Consider the following 22,553-nt stretch of genomic DNA (forward strand, 5'->3'; position numbering starts at 1 on the left):
CCTTGCACCTCCTTTGGTAGACACATATCTCCACCCCACCATCTGCGGAATAGTGGTCAATAACTTCCAAAAATGTGCAATACAGGTAAAGTAAACAAAGTAAGAAGGTAGATTGTGAGGCCAGGAGCCTGTCTTATCATAAGACCATAAGCGAAAGGAACAGGGTTGGGGCATTTGGCCCATTGAGTCTTCTCCACCATTTCATCATGGCTGATCCATTTTCCCTCTTTGCCCCAATATCCCACCTTTTTCCTGTATCCCTTCTTGCCTGACTAATTGAGAATCTATCAACCTTTCCCTTGGGTTTCACTGCTGCCTGTGGTAACAAATTCCATTGATTCACCATTCTCTAGTTAAAAAAATTCATCCTCATCCTCTTCTAAAAGGACACCTCTATTCAGAGCCTGTCCTCTCCGGTCTTAAACTCCCACAACCATAGGAAACATGCACTCCATTCAGGCCTTCCAACATTCAATAGGTTTCAATGAGGTCACCCTTCATTCTTCTGAATTCCATCTGATTAGAGGCCCAGAGCCATCAAATACTCCTCATATGACAATCCTTTCAATCCCGGAATTATCTTCGTAAACCTTCTCTGAGCCCTGTCGGTGTTATGAGCGGTACAGTTCCTGGCCTGTGTTTTCTCTCATATCCTGTGTTGCAGTTCCCTGGGACACCTACAATTATCCTTCCATTGCCCCCTCTGCCTCTCCTGTTTTCCCCTTACCTTAACTTTAATAAATATCTTTTGTTTGTGATTCCTGTTGTGTCCTGACTCCTTTGTACTTCCTGAGAGCCAAGGATGTAACAGTCAGCACATCCTTTCTTAGATAAGGGACCAAAACTGCTCACAACACTCCAAGTGAGGCCTCACCAGTGCCTTATAAAGCCTCAACATTACATCCTTGCTTTTATCTTCAAGTCCTCTTGAAATGAATGCTAACCATGCATTTGCCTTTCTCAATCTGTAAGTTAATCTTTAGGGCATCCTGCATGAGGAACCCTAAGTCCCCTTGTACCTCATCTTTTTCAATTTTCTTCCCATTTAGATAATAGTCTATGCTTTTATTTCTTCTATCAAAGTGCATGACCATACACTTGCTGACACTATTCCATCTGCCACTTCTTTGCCCATTCTGCTAATATGCCTAAGCCCTTCTGTAGCTTTTCTACTTCCTCAGAACTACCGGCCCCTCCACCTATCTTCATATCATCTGCAAACTTTGTAACAAAGCCATCAATTCTGCCATCCAAATCAATTACCTATAATGTGAAAAGAAGCAGTCCCAACACGGACACACTGTAGAATACTAGTTATTGATAGCCAACCAGAAAAAAAACTCCCTTTATTCCCACTCTTTGCTTCCTGCTTATCAGCCAATGGTCTATCCGTGCGAGAATCTTTCCTGTGATATCATGGGCTCTTATTGTGCAGCCTCGTGTGCGGCAACTTGTCAAAATCCAAGTACACTGACTCTCCTTTGTTTATCCTGCTTGTTATTTCTTCAAAGAATTCCAACAGCTTTGTCAGGCAAGATTTTCCTTTAAGGAAACCATGCTGATGACATCCTATTTTTTTTCATGTGCCTCCAAGTGCACTGAGACCACATCCTTAACAATAGACTCCAAGATCCTCCCAACCACTGAGATCAGACTGACTGGCCTAAAATTTCATTTCTTCTGTCTATCTCCCTCCTTGAAGAGTGGAATGATATTTTCAATTTTCTATTTTTCCTGAGCCATGCCAGAATCAATTGATTCTTGAAAAATCATGACTAATGTCTCCACAATCTCTTCAGCCACCTCTTTCCGAACCCTGGGGTGTACACTACCTGGTCAAGGTGACTTATCTGCCTTCAGACCTTTCAGTTTCCCAAGAACCTTCTCCCTTGTAATAGCACCTTCACACACTTCTTCCCCCTGACAATCCCGGACTTCCACCATACTGTTAGTCTTCTACAGCGAAGGCTAATGCAAAACACTTAAGTTCACCTGCTATTTCCTTGTCCCCCATTTCAACCTCTCCAGCATCATTTTTCAGCAATCCAATATCCACTCTCGCCTCTCTTTTATATATCTGAAGAAACTTTTGATAACCTCTTTAGTATTACTGGCTAGCTTACCTCTGTAGTCCATCTTTTCCTTTATGACTTTTTAGTAGCTTTCTGTTGGTTTTTTTTAAAAAAAGGTTCCCAATCCTCTAACTTCCCACTTGCTCTAATATACGCCCCCTGAAACGGTTGATGTATGAGGAGCATTTGATGGCTCTGGGCCTGTATTCGTTGGAGTTTAGAACAATTGGGACGGAGACCTCACCTGAAACTTACTGAATATTGAGATACTTGGTAGAGTGGATGCGGAGAGGATGCTTCCTATAGTGGGAGAGTCTAGGACCGGGGGAGGGTGGGTGTGGTGGTTGGTGGGATTCATTTCCACTAACAGCTTTGGAGGCCAAATCATTGGGTGTGTTTAAAGCAGAGGTTGAAGAGAAATTAGAAATGGTGTCAAAAGTATTGGGGAGAAGGCAGGAGACTGAGTTTAAGGGAAAAATAAATTACCTATGATCAAATGGCAGAGCAGATTTGATGAGCCAAATGGCCTAATTCTGCTCCTATGTCTTGTGGTCTAACCTGGTTTGATTTTGATCACTTGTGTAGGCTGAACACAGGTTACATAATTTTTCCAGTGATGGTGTGAGTACCTCAGATTCCTTGGCTTCCTATAGCCAAAAGCATGCAGGTTGGGTTAATTGGCCACTATAAATTGACCCTCCAAAGTAGATGAGAATCTTAAGGGAATGTGGGGAAAATAAACAATGGCATTAGGGAAACATGCAATTGATGTTTGGCATAGACACGTAGCATAGAATTGGGCCCTTTGGCCTACTATGAAAATGCCAAATTTTTTCCTCACCAATATCAATTCCAGTTGCCTTTTATGTGGTGAAACATAGTCTGGTAGAACAAAGGGATCTGGGAATCCAGATCCATAATTCATTGAAAGTGGAATCAGAGATAGATAGGGTCATAAAGAGCTTTTGGCACATTGGCCTTCATAAAGCAAGGTACTGAGTAATGGAATTGGGATGTTATGTTGAAATTGCACAGGATGCTGAGGTTTAGTTTGGAGTACTATGTGCAGTTCTGGTCATGTACCTATAGGAAAGATATCAATATGCTTGAAAGAATGAAGGATTTGATGGTCTGAATTATAAGAAAAGGTTGAATATGTTAGGACTTTATTCTCTGAAGCCTTGGAAAGTGAGGGGAGATCTGATACTATACAAAACTGAGCGGTCTGGTAGGGGGAATGCATTCAGGCTCCTCCCCTCAGGATGGCCAAGAATACAACCAGGTCATAGGTTTAGAATGAAAGGTGAAATATTGCTGCCTGGTTTAGAAAGTATGCATTAGGATCAGAGATTAAGGGAGCTAGGGCTTTACTCTTTGGAAAGAAGGAGGATGAGAGGAGACATGATAGAGGTGTACAAGATAATAAGAGGAATAGATAGAGTGAATAGCCAGTGCCTCTTCCCCAGGGCACCACTGCTCAATACAAGAGGACATGGCTTTAAGGTAAGGGGTGGGAAGTTCAAGGGGGATATTAGAGGAAGGTTTTTTACTCAGTGGATGGTGCGTGGAATGCACTGCCTGAGTCAGTGGTGGAGGCAGATACAGTAGTGAAGTTTAAGGGACTACTAGACAGGTATATGGAGGAATCTAAGGTGGGGCCTTATATAGAAACATAGAAACATAGAAAATAGGTGCAGGAGTAGGCCATTCGGCCCTTCGAGCCTGCACTGCCATTTATTATCATGGCTGATCATCCAGCTCAGAACCCAGCCTTCCCTCCATACCCCCTGACCCCTGTAGCCACAAGGGCCATATCTAACTTCCTTTTAAACATAGCTAATGAACTGGCCTCAACAGTTTGCTGTGGCAGAGAATTCCACAGATTCACCACTCTCTGTGTGAAGAAGTTTTTCCTAACCTCGGTCCTAAAAGGCTTCCCCTCTATCCTCAAACTGTGACCCCTCGTTCTAGACCTCCCCAACATCGGGAACAATCTTCCCGCATCTAGCCTGTCCAATCCCTTTAGGATCTTATACGTTTCAATCAGATCCCCCCTCAATCTTCTAAATTCCAACGAGTACAAGCCCAGTTCATCCAGTCTTTCTTCATATGAAAGACCTGCCATCCCAGGAATCAATCTGGTGAACCTTCTTTGTACTCCCTCTATGGCAAAGATGTCTTTCCTCAGATTAGGGGACCAAAACTGCACACAATACTCCAGGTGTGGTCTCACCAAGGCCTTGTACAACTGCAGTAGTACCTCCCTGCTCCTGTACTCGAATCCTCTCGCTATAAATGCCAGCATACCGTTCGCCTTTTTCACCGCCTGCTGTACCTGCATGCCCACTTTCAATGACTGGTGTATAATGACACCCAGGTCTCGTTGCACCTCCCCTTTTCCTAATCGGCCACCATTCAGATAATAATCTGTTTTCCTATTTTTGCCACCAAAGTGGATAACTTCACATTTATCCACATTAAATTGCATCTGCCATGAGTTTGCCCACTCACCCAACCTATCCAAGTCACCCTGCATCCTCTTAGCATCCTCCTCACTGCTGACACTGCCACCCAGCTTTGTGTCATCCGCAAACTTGGAGATGCTGCATTTAATTCCCTCATCCAAGTCATTAATATATATTGTAAACAACTGGGGTCCCAGCACTGAGCCTTGCGGTACCCCACTAGTCACCGCCTGCCATTCTGAAAAGGTCCCGTTTATTCCCACTCTTTGCTTCCTGTCTGCTAACCAATTCTCCACCCACACCAATACCTTACCCCCAATACCGTGTGCTTTAAGTTTGCACACTAATCTCCTATGTGGGACCTTGTCAAAAGCCTTTTGAAAATCCAAATATACCACATCCACTGGTTCTCCCCTATCCACTCTACTAGTTACATCCTCAAAAAATTCTATGAGATTCGTCAGACATGATTTTCCTTTCACAAATCCATGCTGACTTTGTCCGATCATTTCACCGCTTTCCAAATGTGCTGTTATCACATCCTTGATAACTGACTCCAGCAGTTTCCCCACCACCGACGTTAGGCTAACCGGCCTATAATTCCCCGGTTTCTCTCTCCCTCCTTTTTTAAAAAGTGGAGTTACATTAGCCACCCTCCAATCCTCAGGAACTAGTCCAGAATCTAACGAGTTTTGAAAAATTATCACTAATGCATCCACTATTTCTTGGGCCACTTCCTTAAGCACTCTGGGATGCAGACCGTCTGGCCCTGGGGATTTATCTGCCTTCAATCCCTTCAATTTACCTAACACCACTTCCCTACTAACATGTATTTCGCTCAGTTCCTCCATCTCACTGGACCCTCTGTCCCTTACTATTTCTGGAAGATTATTTATGTCCTCCTTAGTGAAGACAGAACCAAAGTAATTATTCAATTGGTCTGCCATGTCCTTGCTCCCCACAATCAATTCACCTGTTTCTGTTTGCAGGGGACCTACACTTGTCTTTATCAGTCTTTTCCTTTTTACATATCTATAAAAGCTTTTACAGTCCGTTTTTATGTTCTCTGCCAGTTTTCTCTCATAATCTTTTTTCCCCTTCCTAATTAAGCCCTTTGTCCTCCTCTGCTGAACTCTGAATTTCTCCCAGTCCTCAGGTGAGCCACTTTCTCTGGCTAATTTGTATGCTACTTCTTTGGAATTGATACTATCCCTAATTTCTCTTGTCAGCCACGGGTGCACTACCTTCCTTGATTTATTCTTTTGCCAAACTGGGATGAACAATTGTTGTAGTTCATCCATGCAACGTTTAAATGCTTGCCATTGCATATCCACCGTCAATCCTTGAAGTGTCATTTGCCAGTCTATCTTAGCTAATTCATGTCTCATACCTTCAAAGTTACCCCTCTTTAAGTTCAGAACCTTTGTTTCTGAATTAACTACGTCACTCTCCATGTTAATGAAGAATTCCACCATATTATGGTCACTCTTACCCAAGGGGCCTCTCACGACAAGATCGCTAATTAACCCTTCCTCATTGCTCAAAACCCAGTCCAGAATAGCCTGCTCTCTAGTCGGTTCCTCGACATGTTGGTTCAAAAAACCATCCCGCATACATTCCAAGAAATCCTCTTCCTCAGCACCTTTACCAATTTGGTTCACCCAGTCTACATGTAGATTGAAGTCACCCATTATAACTGCTGTTCCTTTATTGCACACATTTCTAATTTCCTGTTTAATACCATCTCCGACCTCACTACTACTGTTAGGTGGCCTGTACACAACTCCCACCAGCGTCTTCTGCCCCTTAGTGTTACGCAGCTCTACCCATATCGATTCCACATCTTCCCGGCTTATGTCCTTCCTTTCTATTGCGTTAATCTCTTTTTTAACCAGCAACGCCACCCCACCTCCCCTTCCTTCGTGTCTATCCCTCCTGAATATTGAATATCCCTGAACGTTGAGCTCCCATCCCTGGTCACCCTGGAGCCATGTCTCTGTGATCCCAACTATATCATAATCATTAATAACAATCTGCACTTTCAATTCATCCACCTTATTACGAATGCTCCTTGCATTGACACATAAAGCCTTCAGGCGCTCTTTTACAACTCTCTTAGCCCTTTTTAATGCTTTTTTATGGGAGGCAGGGTTTGAGGGTCGGCACAACATTGTGGGCCGAAGGGTCTGTACTGTGCTGTACTATTCTATGTTCTATTCAAGGAGAGTCTGAGGAGGAACTTGGAGGGTGGTACAAGTGTGGAATGAGAAACCAGTCGATGTGGATTCAATTGTAACTTTTTAAGTTTGGATAGATATATCAGAGTGGTTCAGCCAGATATTTCAAAGTGGAAGGTCGGATCAGCATGCACTAGATGAGCCGTTCTGGTGAACCAAATTTCTACATAGTCAGTAGTGATTTATAGGAGTTTTGTCCTAATTGGACATGGTGAAGCTACTTTCTGCTGGTTGGGGAGGTGACGCTGGGCTTCATCACAGCAATTGTTAAGTGCCGGCTCATTTAATTGGCTTTGTTTCCCTGGCTTATCTGAAGCCAACTTCGTGCTTGCTGCTGCAATTAGTATCCTTTGTGTATGTGCAGACTTTGGTTTTCTGTGCTTTCATTGCTGGGCCACCCCTCCTGCCAGTTGGGTGGGAATTGATGACGGGTGTTGCAGATGAGGTTCTCTTTCTCTCTCTTCCCCCCCCCCCCCCACTTTGGGAGCATTTATTTTCATAGGGCGGGGTCGCTACTGGGGCCAACCTCTCCGCAGACCTGGGCCATTGGATTAAAATCTCCACACTCCAGTTTCGCTCTACTTGGCTCACATCCCAGATCTCCAGGCTTGTTTGTACAGTATATGAACTTTCTATCCCCGTCTGCCTGAGGTACTTGTCCAACTTATTTTCCCTTATGGGATTTGGTGGGAGTGGCCACAGTCTGGCCAATGGCCAGCATGGATTGCATGCCAAATATAAATGATTTTCATATTGAAGTTTCATCACGGGGATGTGAAGCTCGTCCTTTCACAAGCAGTGAATGAAACTGGATCTGTACATAGAAGTGTATAAAATTTGGGAGGCAGCCAGTAGACAATTTGTCTTTAGCTCTACTAGATGGCATAATGTGTGAAGAGGGAAGTTTAAAGGAGATTTCAAAGATTTTTTTAAAAGTGGTATATATCTGTGGTGGAGATGCGTCTCTACTAAAAGAAGTGTAAGGTGCTCCTTCCCTCTACTGGCCTGCAGGTCACCCTTAGACAAGGTGTAGCACCTGTTTAACACCCACCCTCCTCTTCCCCTCCCCGCCCCCGGCCACCACCACCCAATTAGAATCAGGTGAAGCCATGGAAGCAGGTGCTAAATGGTCATGTGATATGCACCAGCTGTTCATAATTCCTGCTTATGTGACCACTGATGCCAGGCAGACAATCTCTGAAGAGTATAGTCATAGTAGTCATACTTTATTGATCCTGGGGGAAATTGGTTTTTGTTACAGTTGCACCATAAATAATATAGTAATAGAACCATGAATAGTTAAATAGTGATATGTAAATTATGCCAGTAAATTATGAAATAAGTCCAGGACCAGCCTATTGGCTCAGGGTGTCTGACCCTCCAAGGGAGGAGTTGTAAAGTTTGATGGCCACAGGCAGGAATGACTTCCTATGACGCTCTGTGCTGCATCTCGGTGGAATGAGTCTCTAGCTGAATGTACTCCTGTGCCCACCCAGTACGTTATGTAGTGGATGGGAGACATTGACCAAGATGGCATGCAACTTGGACAGCATCCTCTTTTCAGACACTGCCGTGAGGGAGTCCAGTTCCATCCCCACAACATCACTGGCCTTACGAATGAGTTTGTTGATTCTTTTGGTGTCTGCTGCCCCAGCACACAACAGCAAACATGATCGCACTGGCCACCACAGACTTGTAGAACATCCTCAGCATCGTCTGGCAGATGTTAAAGGATCTCAGTCTCCTCAGGAAATAGAGATGGCTCTGACCCTTCTTGTAGACAGCCTCAGTGTTCTTTGACCTGTCCAGTTTATTGTCAAATTGTATCCCCAGGTATTTGTAATCCTCCACCTTGTCCACACTGACCCCCTGGATGGAAACAGGGGTCACCGGTACCTTAGCTCTCCTCAGGTCTACCACCAGCTCCTTAGGAGGAGTTATCAACTCCTTATTGAGGAGTTGCCCATCTTGTGAAGACATTGCCCAGAAGAAGACAACGGTAAACCACTCCTGTAGAAAAATTTGCCAAGGACAATCATGGTCATGGATGAACCATGATCACCTACATCATTTGACCTGGCACATAATGATGCACCTGGGACAGTGCAGAAATGATGGAAACCTGTGCTATTGCACTGTACAGAAAGCCTTTAGACACAATAACAAGCATGGAATTGAAGGACGCGATGCTAGAGGAACTTAATAGGTCAGGCAGCCTCTATGGAGGGGAAATGTAACTGTTAATTCCCCTCCATAGGTACTGCCTGACCCAAGTTCCTCCAGCAGTTTATGTATTGGTCAAGCTGTCCAGCATCTTGTGTCAATGGAGTTGAGAGATAAACAATGTGTAGTTGCATTTAAAATTGGCATCATGTTTGGTACTGACATTGTAGGGCTGAAGCACTGTGTTTTTATTCTGTTTTAAAAAAAGAAAGTTGTTTTTTATGAAAAAGTGCAAGGTCAATGGTTCAAAAACCAAGCCTCTGGTGGTACTCAGCAGATCAAACAGATGTCCTGGAGATAAATGAAGAGCTGATGTTTCACGATGATACCTTCATCTGACTTGAGCTGAAACGTTGACTGTCGATTTCTCTCCAGAGACGCTGCCTGACCTGTCGCCTTCCTCCAGTGTCTTTCTATGCTCTAGATCCCTGTACCTGCCACCTTGTGTCCTCTAGATTCTTGGAAGATACTACTGTACAGTTTGAGATGTTTCTACATGAGGTAGAATCTTATAGCTACACATTTACGTATCTTTCAGTATCTGTCTTTGCTCCAGATTCCAACATCTGCCATCTCATGTCCTCAAGGTCCCTAGTAGACCTGACAGGGTAAACTTTGAGATGTTTCCATTAGAGCAGGGGTTCCCAAACTTTTTTATGCCATAGACCTTTATCATTAACCAAGAGGGTCTGTGGACCCATGGTTGGGAACACCTGCACTTGAGGGAGAATCTTTTAGTTGCACAGTTAAGGCATGATCATTCATAAATGAGGTGCATTGAAACTTAGAGTGGTGGTGAATCTCAGGAATTCTCCAACCTCTGAGATAATGGAGACAGAATCACGTGTTATTCCAATAGCTGTTGGATAAATTTGAGAGATGATAGAAACATAGAAAACCTGCAGCGCAATACAGGCCCTTCAGCCCACAAAGCTGTGCTGAACATGTCCTTAGAACTACCTAGGCTTACCCATAGCCCTCTATTTTTCTAAGCTCCATGTATCTATCCAGGATTCTCTGAAAAGACCCCACCGTTTTTGCTTCCACCGCTGCCGGCAGCCCATTCCACGCACTCACTACTCTCTCCGTAAAATACATCCCCCTGACATCTCCTCTGTACAAGCACCTTAAAACTGTGCCCTCTCATGTTAGCCATTTCGGCCCTGGGGAAAAGCCTCTGACTATCCACACAATCAATGCCTCTCATTGTCTTGTACACCTCTACCAGGTCACCTCTCATCCTGCGTCACTCCAAGGAGAAAAGGCCGAGTTCACTCAACCTATTCTCATAAGGCATGTTCCCCAATCCAGGCAACATCCTTGTAAATCTCCTCTGCACCCTTTCTATGGTTTCCACGTCCTTCCTGTAGTGAGGCGACCAGAATTGAGCACAGTACTCCAAGTGGGGTCTGACCAGGGAACGGAATGATGGAATTGAAGGTTATGGAACTGGAATAGAAGAGTTGAGGCTTGGGGCAGATCAGCCATCATTGTGTTGAATAGTAAGTGAGGCTTGAGGGACTGAGTGGACTACTCTTACTTTGTGTTCACTTTGCTAGTTAAGGCTGTTAAGTCTTAGTGACTTTAATATCTAATCAAGTTGACATTTTTTATCCTCCCCCCTCCCTACCAAATTTCTGTTTCAGGACGTGAATTCTTTGTTGGGATCTCAAAATGGACTAATCATAAAGGAGCGAAATTTGTTGCAGAGGCTTTTAAGGTGAGGCGAGGGGCATAATTTCACACCACAATGTCTGGGTCAAGAGGTGGAGAGGATGGACGAGTGCCAGAATAGACAATGCTGAGAGGGAAGGATACCATGTGTTGACCATGAAGCCCTTCCCTAAACAAATATAGAATTGGAGTAGCACAAAGTAGCAAAATCTTAAATGAGAACTTTGGGACACGTTGTGAGGGGAAAACAGGCAAAGGGATGATCTCGGGACAGTAACACCTCAATCTGTCTGAGCAGCCTCCAAACTGATGATGTGCACATCGATTTCTCCAACTTCCACTAATTTCATTCTTACCCTCTCCCCACCTCTTTTCCATTACCCTCTCTGGCTCGCCTCTTACCCCTTCTCGCCTGCCTATCACCTCCCCTGGAGCTCCTCCCCTTTCTCCCATTATCCTGTCAGATTCCTTCTTCAGCCCTTTACCTTTCACATCTATCAACTCCCAGCTTCTCACTTCCTCCTCTTCCCTCATCCACCCACTTATCCCTTCACCTAGTATGACCTATCACCTGCCAGCTTTACTCCCCTTCAGACCCCACCTCCTGCCTTATTCCTCCTTCCTCCTTCCCTTTCAGTCCTGATGAGGGGTTTCAGCCCAAAACATTGGCTGTTTATTCCTCTCCGAAGATGCTGCCTGACCTGCTGAGTTCCTCCAGCACTTTTGTGTGTTACTTGATATATAGCTTCCTCTTGGGTGCATTTGACCTGGCTGGATACAAGTCCACTGTTGACTAAATGCAGCTTGAATTTTTTTTTCCAAGATGCATCCAATCTAGAGAAAAAAAATTACTCCGGGCTAGCTTCAGACAGATTGCATTGGTTTAAAGTGACTTGCCACTCAGCAGATAGTTGGGAATGGTCAATGATGCTGGGCTTGATGGAAGCAGCAGTAACCCACAGTTCCAGTTTGGAATTGGGTGTCATGATGCACTATGTAAGTTTTCCACCTGGAAAAGCAGGTATTGAAGTTGTACATCTCCCTAAACATCTGCACATTCTCTTCTAAGTCCTTCTCTCTCCTGATTTGGAAATTGCCAGCCTTTTGGTTCCGAGGTTTTATTATATTTGTGAAAAGAAATGGTATCAGTAATCTATTTGAAGATTGTCTGCAATGATTTATCACCTAATGGACTGATCTGTGTGACCTGAGAGATCTTGTGTATTTCACTTCAAGCATTTATTTAAATCTTGCATCCATCCCACAACGTGAGGGAGTAAAAAATCTTTGCTTTATGACTCCATCGCAATGTACAGACCTGTGAATTTAAAAGTCTAATAGCTTGTAGAAAGAAGCTGTCCCATAGCCTGTTGGTCTTGGCTTCAATGCTACAGTACTGTTTGCCAGACAGAAGCAGCTGAAACGGTTTATGCAAACACAAGGAAATCTGCAGATGCTGGAATTTCAAGCAACACACACAAAAGTTGCTGGTGAACGCAGCAGGCCAGTGACTGGTGTCCCTGATGATCTTCCAGGCCTTCTTTCTGCACCTGCTGCTATAAATGACCTCAATGGCACAAAGTTCATATCCACAGATGTGCTGGGCTGTCCGTACTACTCTCTACAGCGCCCGTCGATCAAGGGTGTCCCTTGTACCAGGCGGTGATGCACCAGTCAGTATACTTTCAATGGTGCGCCTGTAGAAGGCCTTGAGGATTTGGGGGCCTATGCCAAACTTCCTCAGTAGCCTGAGGTGGAATCTTTTTTTGCCACAAAGCCGCTGTTTACACTGTAGGTGAGATCATCGGTGATGTGTATTCTGAGGAACTTGAAACTACTCGCTCTCTAATCTGCAATCCCATTGATGTTGATCAGGGCGAGCCTGTCTCCGTTCCTCCTGTAATCCACAATCAACTCTTTTGATTTTTGGTCAAGGTGGGAGAGGTTGTTATCCTGACGCCACTGTCAGGGTGTCAACCTCTCCTCTGCAGGCTGTCTCATCACCGCTAGAAATAAGGCCGATCAAAGTCATTTCATCCGCGAATTTGATCAGCAAATTGGAGCTGTGTGTGGCAATACAGTCGTGGGTGTAAAGGAATACAAACTACTTGGGACCTGGTTGGAAAGCTTTAACTGGATCTTGGAAGTGGGCAGCCAGTTTGCTTCCATAAAAAGCAATGTGACAATGAAGTGACCACTCGGGTGGGTGGGGGTCGGGAATGTGTGGGGAGCACCTTTCTCCGGTATCGGTATTGGCCATTTTATAACATCACGCAGACTTTACAGCATTAATGACTCACCCACACAGTCAAAGGAGCTACACTGAGATTAATGGCACCATGTTTAACCCTTTATTTCCCCATTACCCCTCACTTCTCTGCTACACTAATTTATGAAATTCTCAAGCCTGAGTAACCCACAGCAGGAGTGGAACTCAGCAAGTCAGGCAGAATCTATGAAGAGGAATAAACAGTCAACGTTTCAGGCAGAGTCCCTTCATGATTTTTTTTTCCCCTGCTAAACATTGCCCAACCTGAGTGTTTCAGTATTTCTTAAGCTTTATGGATATTTTTGAGGATAAGTATCCTGCCCAGAGATGCTGGGTGGTGCTTTCCAAAATGTCTCTCATTTGGAGGATTGACGGGGATCTTGCCTGGTAAGACTCATCAACAGTGCAACACTTTCAGTACTGCAAAAGTATTTGACATTGGCCTTGTAAGCAGGTTTTCAGTTTAAGTTTTGGTCTGAAGCTGACCCAAAGACCCACTCTTCTGTCTGTTGGTATCTTCAGGACTTCACAGTGTCTGAGGTGCACATCCCTGAGCCTCATCATCTCAAGAGCTTCTGCAGCATGGGAGGTCCCAGCACGATTGTTGTTGGGAGTAGCGACCTTGCTCGAAAGACAATCAAGGTAAGGCAAGTCAGTGGGGGTGGGCACTGTTGTATACTCTCTGGCACTATCCACGCTTCCCTTTCTTCCCCCAGTACAACGTTAGATCTGAACTTTTAATCCCCAGATCCAGGAACATAATGTCCCTCTTCAAGAGATTAATGAGTAGCTGTATTTGTGACATTTGCATCAAAACACAGTGAAATGCAATGTTCTGCATCAGCAACCAACACAGTTCAAAGATTGTACTGAGGGCATCGTGCGAGTGTCGACGTGCTTTCAGCACCAGCATGGCATGTCCAAAATACCCTAAGCCTGCTGTTTGCCTTTGGAATGTGGGAAGAAACCAGAGCACCAGGAGGAAACCCACATGGTCAAGAAGAACGTGCAAACTCCTTGTAGACAGTAATGGGAATCGAAACCCGATCAGTGATTGCTGATGCTGTAAACCAATTGCGCAATTCGCTACAGTGCCATGCCACCCCTCTCTCCCTGCTCACCCACGTCACACCTTGATGCAGTTGGCATTGTAGTTCATTGCGGTGTGAGCTTCATTTCTGGTTGTCCCTTTTCCTGGATGCTTGCACATCTGGCTTCCAATTAGGAAGCATCAGATGTTTGTAAGTGAGACTGTTGCTGCAAGCTGGCTTCTGTACTCCCTCTTTTAGTGAGGGGTACAGAAATAAGAATCCTCCTGTGCTTAGTGACCCATTGACCATCCTAACCACTTGCCCCCTCTGGTGCTCCCATGGAATGTGTGTTGCCCATTAAAATGTACTGCAACAGGGGACAGGAGGGGAATGTGAGGAGAATCAAATGAGGTTTGTGTCAATGGGTTTTGATTGTTAGTCAGACTTGATGGGCCAAAGAGTCCTGTTCCCACGTTGGAGGACTCACTGAAACAGTAGGTCTCAGTATGACTAACTTCGCCTCTCAAACCCTGTGATCTCCAAGAATGAGGGTAATAGACAATGGGGTGCCACTGTCTACAGATTCTCCAATTTTTACATCAATACGACTTGGAATACACTCGGTGGCCATGTCATTCGGTACAGCAGTGTGGTCTTCTACTATAGCCCATTCAGTTTAAGGTTCATGTTGTGCATTCAGGGAAGCTCTTCTGCACACCACTGTTGTAACACGTGGATACTTGAGTTACTGTCAGCTTGAATCAGTCTGGCCATTCTCCTCCAGTCTCTCACTAACAAACTGTTTTTGCCCCCAGAACTGCCACTCATGGGATGGTTTTTGTTTTGCACACCATTACCTCTAGAGACCTTGTGGAAAATCCCTGGAGATCAGCAATTTCTGAGATAGTCGAATCATCCCATCTGGCACCAAAGTTCACTCCACTGTCAAAGTCACTTATCACATCCCAACCCATTCTGATGTATGGTCTGAACAACTGCAGCCCTTCATGAGTGCATGCTTTTATGCATTGAGTGGCTGCCACAGGATTGGCTGATTAGATATTTGCATTGAGGTGTGTATCGTCACTGGGTCTAAACCTTGGAACTCTCTTCCCGATAGGCCCAGGAACCTTCACCTTGGGGCTTGCAAGACTGTGACGCATAGAGTAGACAGATATCTTCACTGTCGCCCCTCCATGGGTGAAATATCTAATACTAGAAGGCATGCATTGAAGTGAAAGGGAACAGGTTCAAAGGCAGAAGGGATTAGTTTAGTTGAGCATTAAATTGGTTCAGCACAATTGGTTCCAGTTCATGCCTTCTCGAGCTCATTTAGGGGATGAGCAATAAATGCTGATGGGAGCCCAAAATGAATATTTTAAGGGGAATATATAGGAAACTTGGAGCATGCCCTGGATATTTGGCAGGATGGTTTACTGTGACTAATACCATGTTGTCCCTGGCCCAGGAGAGGAAAGAATCCCTGCTGTGTTCTTTCTGGCAGGCAATGGAGCAACTGACAGACTTCACCTACGAAAAACTGACTGTGCCAGATGACGCCGCAGCCAACTGCATCTACGTGCGGGTCGCTAACAAGTTTGATACGCTGGTGCATCGGTCGGCTGAGGAATTTCCAGAAAGCTCTGCAGTAAGTGGGTGTATTTATGTGACCCCTCTGGGATCATTCCACGATCCACTGTCTGGGGCTGGGTGGGTGGAGGTGATAATGGAGGGTGTATCAAACACCAACGGTACTGAGCTGTGGGTGAGCAGAAGTGTCCAATCACCTTGACTTCTGTCGTCAAGCCAGCCTGTTGTGTAGAAGGCAAATGGAATGCTTTCCTTTAGTTGAGGCACTGGGTTCAAGAGTGTAAGTTATTCTGCAGATTTATAAAACTAGTTTTGCAAACTCTGGGCTACATCTGGAATACTGCATTCAATGCTGGTCACCCCATTATAGCAAGAGTGTGGAAGCTTTGGAGAGGATGCAGAAGATGTTTAGCAGATGCCGTCAGAATTCACTTGTGCTGTAAGGAGAAGTTGGAGAAACTTGGGATGTTCTTTCTCCAGATCAGCAGAGACTGAAGAGAGACTTGACAGGTTTATAAACTTGAGGCATAAATGGAGAAGACGGCAGTGTCTTTCCTCCAGGATTGTAATGTCTCATTCTAGAGGGCATCCATTTAAGAAGGCACAGATTCAAAGCAGAAGTGTGTGTGCCTGTCCTGGACTGCACCACCAGGGACAGGATTGGAGGAAGTTAAGAGTTTCTTAAATAGGCTCATGAATGTGCAGAGAATGGAGGGGTGAGTATATTGTAGAGGTAGAAGGGATTAGGAATGGGCTTTGGTCCACAGTCTTTTGCCAAACTAATTGAGTGCCTAACTATGTTGTACTGTTCTGTTATTTGTACTGCTAGGTCCATGCATCTCTGAGTGAGCTGGACAGTTTGCATCCTTGCTATGATGATTTTAGGAGCTTATGAATTTGCCATTCCTGACACTTCAGTTACTGACTATCAATAACGTTGCAGATGCTGCCAGTCAGAAACAAATGAAAATGCATAGCAGGTCAGCTAGGACCTGTGGAGGAAAACGGATCTTTTCAATCTGTCTGAATTCGGTGCCCAGGCCCCATTCTCTCCCATTGTCCTGGTACTTGTTGATCAGTAATTTGCCACCACTGGCTGCATTCTGCATCCCTGATTGTGTTTTTACAGCTGGTTTCCACAGCTGAAGTTCTGGTTTAATGAGCATCCTTGATTATTAGTGGTTCTTTCATTAGTGGATTAAATTGTAGTGCATTACCCTGTCTTTTCCAGTCACGATTTCGTACACCTTTTAAGTCACCGCATAACTTCCAAGGTATGAATTCCCGGCATGCCTAGCTTCCCTCTGTAACTTGGCTGCCTGGCAACACTCACCTCCCCAGCTTGCTGGCATCTTTCCTATAACAGGCAATCTAAAACTGTACAAAATACTCCGTGTGGCCTCACCAGCATTGTGGACAACTGCAACATGATGCCCCAATTCCTATACTCAATGCCTTGACTGAAGGCCAGTGTGCCAGATGCTGCCTTTGCTACCCTGTCTACAAGTGATGTCACTTTTGGGAGCCATCTCAAAGGTTGCTTTCCCTCGGTCAGTTATCTGACGAACCATTTTAGTTAGCCATCTACCCTCTGACTGAGCAACCTTGCAACAATAATTTCCTTCGGGATAAATAAAGTTTTATCTTATTACTTCAGTCACTATGCTGTAAACATCTAAAACTACTTTCTAATAGGTTAAACTTAAAATCAGAAATATATACAATATACATCCTGAAATTCTTTATCTTTGCAACCATCCACAAAAACAGACAAGTGCCCCAAAGAATAAATGGCAGTTAAATGTTAGAACCCCAGAGCTCCCCCCCCACGTATAAACAGCAGCAAAGCAATGAAACCGCCCCTCCACCAGCAAAAAAAGCATCAGCACCTTCTACCAAGCACTCAAGTTTGCAACAAAGTATCAATAAAGACAGACTTGCAGTACTCCAAAGACTGCTCATTCACCCAGTAATTTGACATACCACAGGCTTCCTCCCTTCCTCATAAGGGGAAAAAGGTGTCCCCATTTCACAGCGGGGGGGGGGGAGATGTAACAAAACAACTAGCCGATCCATGGTGTTAAAAGTCTGTTGCGTCGCTCTTTCTGAGCTCTGTGCCCAAAGATCTCGGGTCTCTGGGCACACAGCCAGAAGCCAGCTTGCTGCTTTCAATCTTCTGTGTACTCCCACACCAGTTTTCTGCGGCAGCACCGACCTCGAATCCACCCGCCTCCAGAGCCACAAAAATCCGGCGTCCTGAAGGCGCCGTAGTCTTCTGGACCGCTTCCTTGGCATATCGATAAACAGCCGGTCGTGAGGCCCTGAGAGCAGGTCCCATTCCCACAAAGAACCGAAGTCAGAGTGTAACTCCAGGTCAGGGTCTTCAAAAGAACACAAAGGAAAGAGTGCATTAAAGAAAGATAGGTTAAAGATGGAAAAGGAGCTGTTTTAGAAGATGCAAGCAAAGGAGGTGCCTTTAGGCACCATCATCCTAAGCTGCGCTCTCTGTAATACTGTTTACATGCTGGTTATGCACATTTTATTCCACATCTTACTTTAATTTCTAACTTTATCATTAAATTTTCTTTATTATTGAATGTTTTTGTTGCATATCACACCAACACCAGAGCAAATTACAAACGCATGTAAATGCATATGGCAAATAAAATGGCTCCTGAGATCCTTTGTACTTTTGTTTCCTGCCTTTGTTCTACAGCACTCCCCAGGGTCCTACCGTTCACTGTGAATGCCCTTCCCTGATACGACTATAGCAATGAGCAATTATCCTGGTTTGCCGAGCTGTTTCCCTACTACCCTCGGTGCAACATTGGCATTAGTTAGGAATGCGGCAGAACTGCTTTAATGATAATGATTAGCTTTATTTGTCCCACGTACGTTGAAGCACAGTGAAATGTGTCAATGATCAACAGTGGAGGGATTTGTTCGGGGCAGCCTGCAAGTGTCACCATGCTTCTGGTGCCAATGTATCGTGCCCACAACTCACTGACCCTAACCCATGCGCCTTTAGAATGCGAGAGGAGATCATAACGCCGGGAAATCCACAAGGTCATGGGGAGAATGTGGAAAAACTCCTGATAGACAGTTGTAGAGATTGAACCCTGATTGCTAGTTCTAAAGCTTTATGCTAGCGGCTACACTACTGTGCCATACAGGGAAACATGGGCCCTCTGTTTGAAAGGAAGCTTCCATTTCCCAAGTCTGCACGCTTTAATCACCCGACTTATTTCTGATGTCAAAGCCAAGCATTAGCTTGTTGGAAGTGGGGGTCTAAGTGGAATATTTTCAGCACAAATTAACAGTCATCTGTGACCCAGACAGTGTTGGCTCAGCACCATATTGTAATGTGTGTGTGCTGGGGCTAATTCTTCACAAATGTTTAAACTATGCAGCAACATACTGACTGTACATGAGTGCTCCCAAAAGCTTGCAGATGACAATGTGGGGTGTGAACGGCAGGGGTTATTGACAAACATGCCCTAAAATGCACTTACCAAATCACTTGAGTGTGAATTGAATTGAGGATAAGTAATTGCATGGATAGATGCTCAGTGGTCACCCTCTGTATCCAATGAAGTGGCCACGATGTATGTTACTGGTCTTCTGCTGTAGCCCATCCACTTCAAGGTTTGATGTGCTGTGCGTTCAGATATGCTCTCCTGCACACCACTGTTGCTGTCACCGTCTGGCCATTCTCCTCTGACCTCTCATTAATAAGGCATTTTCGCCCACAGAAATGCCACTCACTGAATGTTGTAGTTTTTCCGCACTATTCTCAGTAAACTCTAGAGACTGCATGAAAATCCCAGGAGATCAACGGTTTCTGAGATACTCAAACTGTCTCGTCTGGCACCAGCAAACACTCCATGGTCAAACTCACTCGGATCACATTTCTTCCCATTCTGATGTTTGGTCTGAACAACTGAAGCTCTTCATGCATTTCTGCATGCTTCTATGCATCGAGTTACTGTCATGTAATTGGCTGATTAGATATTTACATTAATGAACAGGTGTATGGTACACATTTAAGTGGCCACGGAGTGTAGATGCAGAGTTCTGTATTCTAAACTCCATGGAAGTAAAGGTGATCCCTCCAGTAACCAGGTGGGGGTGGATGGGGTTGAGACCGAGGTTGTTTTGTTGAGCTGCTGTCTAGAATTGGGAAGCCATGGCATTGGTCATTTGGGAGTGGGATGAGAAATTTTGGGCATGGTCTTAGTTCTATGTCAATGAGTTTTTGGTGTTCTCTGCATGTGCAAGGCCAAAGCAATGGGGTGAGGTGAAAAATCCATTTCCAATCCCCAGAAGGATGGGAAGTAACTTTAAGAAGTGTATAAGGCAAAGACTGGGGACAGCTGGCACCCTTTTTCCAGGCAGCAATGGCTCATACAAGAGGGCATTAATTTTAAGATTAAAGAATAGTGGGGGATGTCAGAGGTAGGCTGCTTATGCAGGAAGGTGCAGGGAACTCCCTGCTAGGGGTGGTGGTGGTGGAGGCAGGTACATTATGGGCTTTTAATAGCCTCTTGGGCAGCTGGATAAGAGAAAAGTGGAGCTACATGTGTGGGAGGGAGGGGTTAGATTGTGAAGTAGGTCTTTAAGAGGTTGGTACAGAGACTCTGTGTTGTACTGATCTATGTTCTCTGGCGCTGTGTCTGTGGAGTTTGCATGTTCTGTGTGAAGCCTCACTGAGTCTCCTTGGCTGCGAATGTCAAGGGAATACACTCGCCAGCCCCGCCAAACCCATGAGATTGAGGTGCTCTCCCACCCCAAACCCCGGTTTGTGCGGATGCTGTGTAATTTGCTACCCTGTTACAACTCAGTGCCAAGAAATAACAGACAGCCCACTGCATATGATTAAAGGAATTATTTTTTAATGAATTTTAACTTAACTAAATGGAAAACAAAACAAAAAGGGCCCATTATAATTAAGCAGTCAATTGTGCACAAGTTGGAGCTCAGCTCTTCCCAAAATTCATACTCACTGATCCTCAGCCAATCTTAGCGTCTGGCTCCATCGAATCATGGTCATCCACCGGGTCAAATCCTACGACCGGTTCTCCTCAGCAACTTCTATCTTCATCTCCCACTGAACAAAAGAAAACCCAAGACAACCTCCTAATTGGATGACACACACATCCCTCAGCATCCCTTATCTTCAACAAGGGGCTGAAAGCAGAACAGACTGCATAGCATAGCAGTGAAAATGTGAATATCATTACTGGTATAGACTCAGTGGAGTAAATGACTAAAGGATATATGAACTAGCCTTACTGGATGAGGATTATGGGGGGGGGGGGGTTGCATGGGTTTATTGTTTCTGCCAAAAAGAAAAACTTTGTCGTAAATGCAAATGATGCAGTTCTCTGAAGCCATTTTACAACTGCAAGTCAAGTTTGTTTCCAGAGGGGCTTGCCTGGCTTGGAAAACAACATCTATGTATATGGCTTCAACAGCATCCAGTTACGAGAGAGGAAGTGCAAAAAAAGGTGTACAGGGGGTGGGGGGCGGAGGGGCCCTCCCTGTGGCTTAAGGCAACCAAGTGTGTGAAGTCTTAATGCAGAGAAGCACTAAACCAGAACCCATGAAAGGTGGTGGGTTAAGGCCGATAGGTGAAATATTTAAGGGAACCCAAGGGGGTACTTCACTCCAGGTACTGTCAGTGGAAGTGGAGGATGCAGGTTCAATTTCAACAATTCAGAAGCCTGGGCAAGGACAGGGATGAGAGGGGTACGGAAGGCTATGTTAATGTGTGGATTGGTGGGACTGGGAAGGATAATAGGCCCTTCTGCTCATCTACTCCATGCCAGACCGTTTTAGTTCTGTAGTTCTCTCGCTATGAAAATGTGCATTTTTCTCCCTTAAACACTGTGCACCTTTCAAAATCCGTTCAATCAAACTTCCTTGGGTGCCCCTGAGCCAGCTCCTCTTCCATCCTTTGCTTGCCAACAGAGGCACGTTCACTGCCCCTTATTGTGCATCAAATTGTCGGCAAGCTCTACAGGCAAAGAAGTACTCCTGGAGTGCAAGGCATCCTGTACCCAATGTGTTCAGCATCCCTATCCCAGAATTCCAGGCCCACTGCCCTGTTGCTGAGGAGATGAGCCCCAAACTTGCACCAGTGACACATTCTTCTTTTCAGAAATGTAGAAGATCGATTAACAAACTTTTAATAGTTTTCAGCCAGTGGGGCTTTAAATTTTTTTTTAAATTTTTGTTTTGCTTTAGTTGTATGTAAAATTGTTTGGTCCTGCTGTTGGACTGCTTGATGTATTCTGAAGCAGTAATACTCTGTAATCTGTTCCAACTGTTTTTCCTGGATAGTTGCCTGCATGACAGTAAAATCCCAATACTCTGTCATAACTTCAAACTTTCTTGGAGCTGAAGGGAAAATAGTTTGAAGGCTAAAGGGGAGACCTGAGGGACTTTAAAAGTGCAAGCAAGTTGGGGGTGGGGGAGGAGAGCAAGCCTGGCCCGTCTAGAGTTAACTCCAGGCAGGCTAGAGTTTGGCATAAAATCGAGAAAGGAAACGGGAAATATTTTAAGCAAAGCTAACATCTGGAATCCACTACCTAGAGAGGGTGGTGGAATCCGACTTGTAACAAAAACTTGCAGACTATGATTTTTAAAAAAACTTATTTGTGGCCTGCTTCCCAGTTCAATATCTAGAGAAGGGTGTACAACTAGCTTCACCACCACTTAATTATTTCCTGTCGATCACATTATGTAAGCTTAGTCTCACATTATGGACATACAATTAATGTATATCTGCTGTCTTATATATTTACACTTTTTTAAGATTGTGTTCTTTACAATTTTTTTTGTGCTGTATCAGATCTGGAGCAACAATTATTTTGTTCTCCTTTACACTTGAGTACTGGGAATGACATGAAACAATCTTGAGTTTAGAATTTTGTTCTTGACCATTTGACCTGGCATGTATATTACTCCTGCCCTGACACAGTGCTGCCTGA

General features: G+C 44.7%; 1 protein-coding gene across 1 annotated transcript in view; it reads left to right on the forward strand.

Moving 5' to 3' along the window:
• The window catches only part of ddah2 (DDAH family member 2, ADMA-independent), a 76,394-nt gene that overhangs the window by 50,543 nt on the left and 3,298 nt on the right, over window positions 1–22,553 (forward strand). Inside the window, exons 3-5 of the mRNA XM_063048077.1 lie at window positions 10,644–10,717; window positions 13,463–13,582; window positions 15,476–15,619. Coding sequence (XP_062904147.1) covers window positions 10,644–10,717; window positions 13,463–13,582; window positions 15,476–15,619 — 338 coding nt within the window. The remainder of the gene's footprint in view (window positions 1–10,643; window positions 10,718–13,462; window positions 13,583–15,475; window positions 15,620–22,553) is intronic.

The sequence above is a fragment of the Mobula hypostoma genome, chromosome 5 (assembly GCF_963921235.1).
Source record: "Mobula hypostoma chromosome 5, sMobHyp1.1, whole genome shotgun sequence".
Taxonomy (NCBI): Eukaryota; Metazoa; Chordata; class Chondrichthyes; order Myliobatiformes; family Myliobatidae; genus Mobula; species Mobula hypostoma.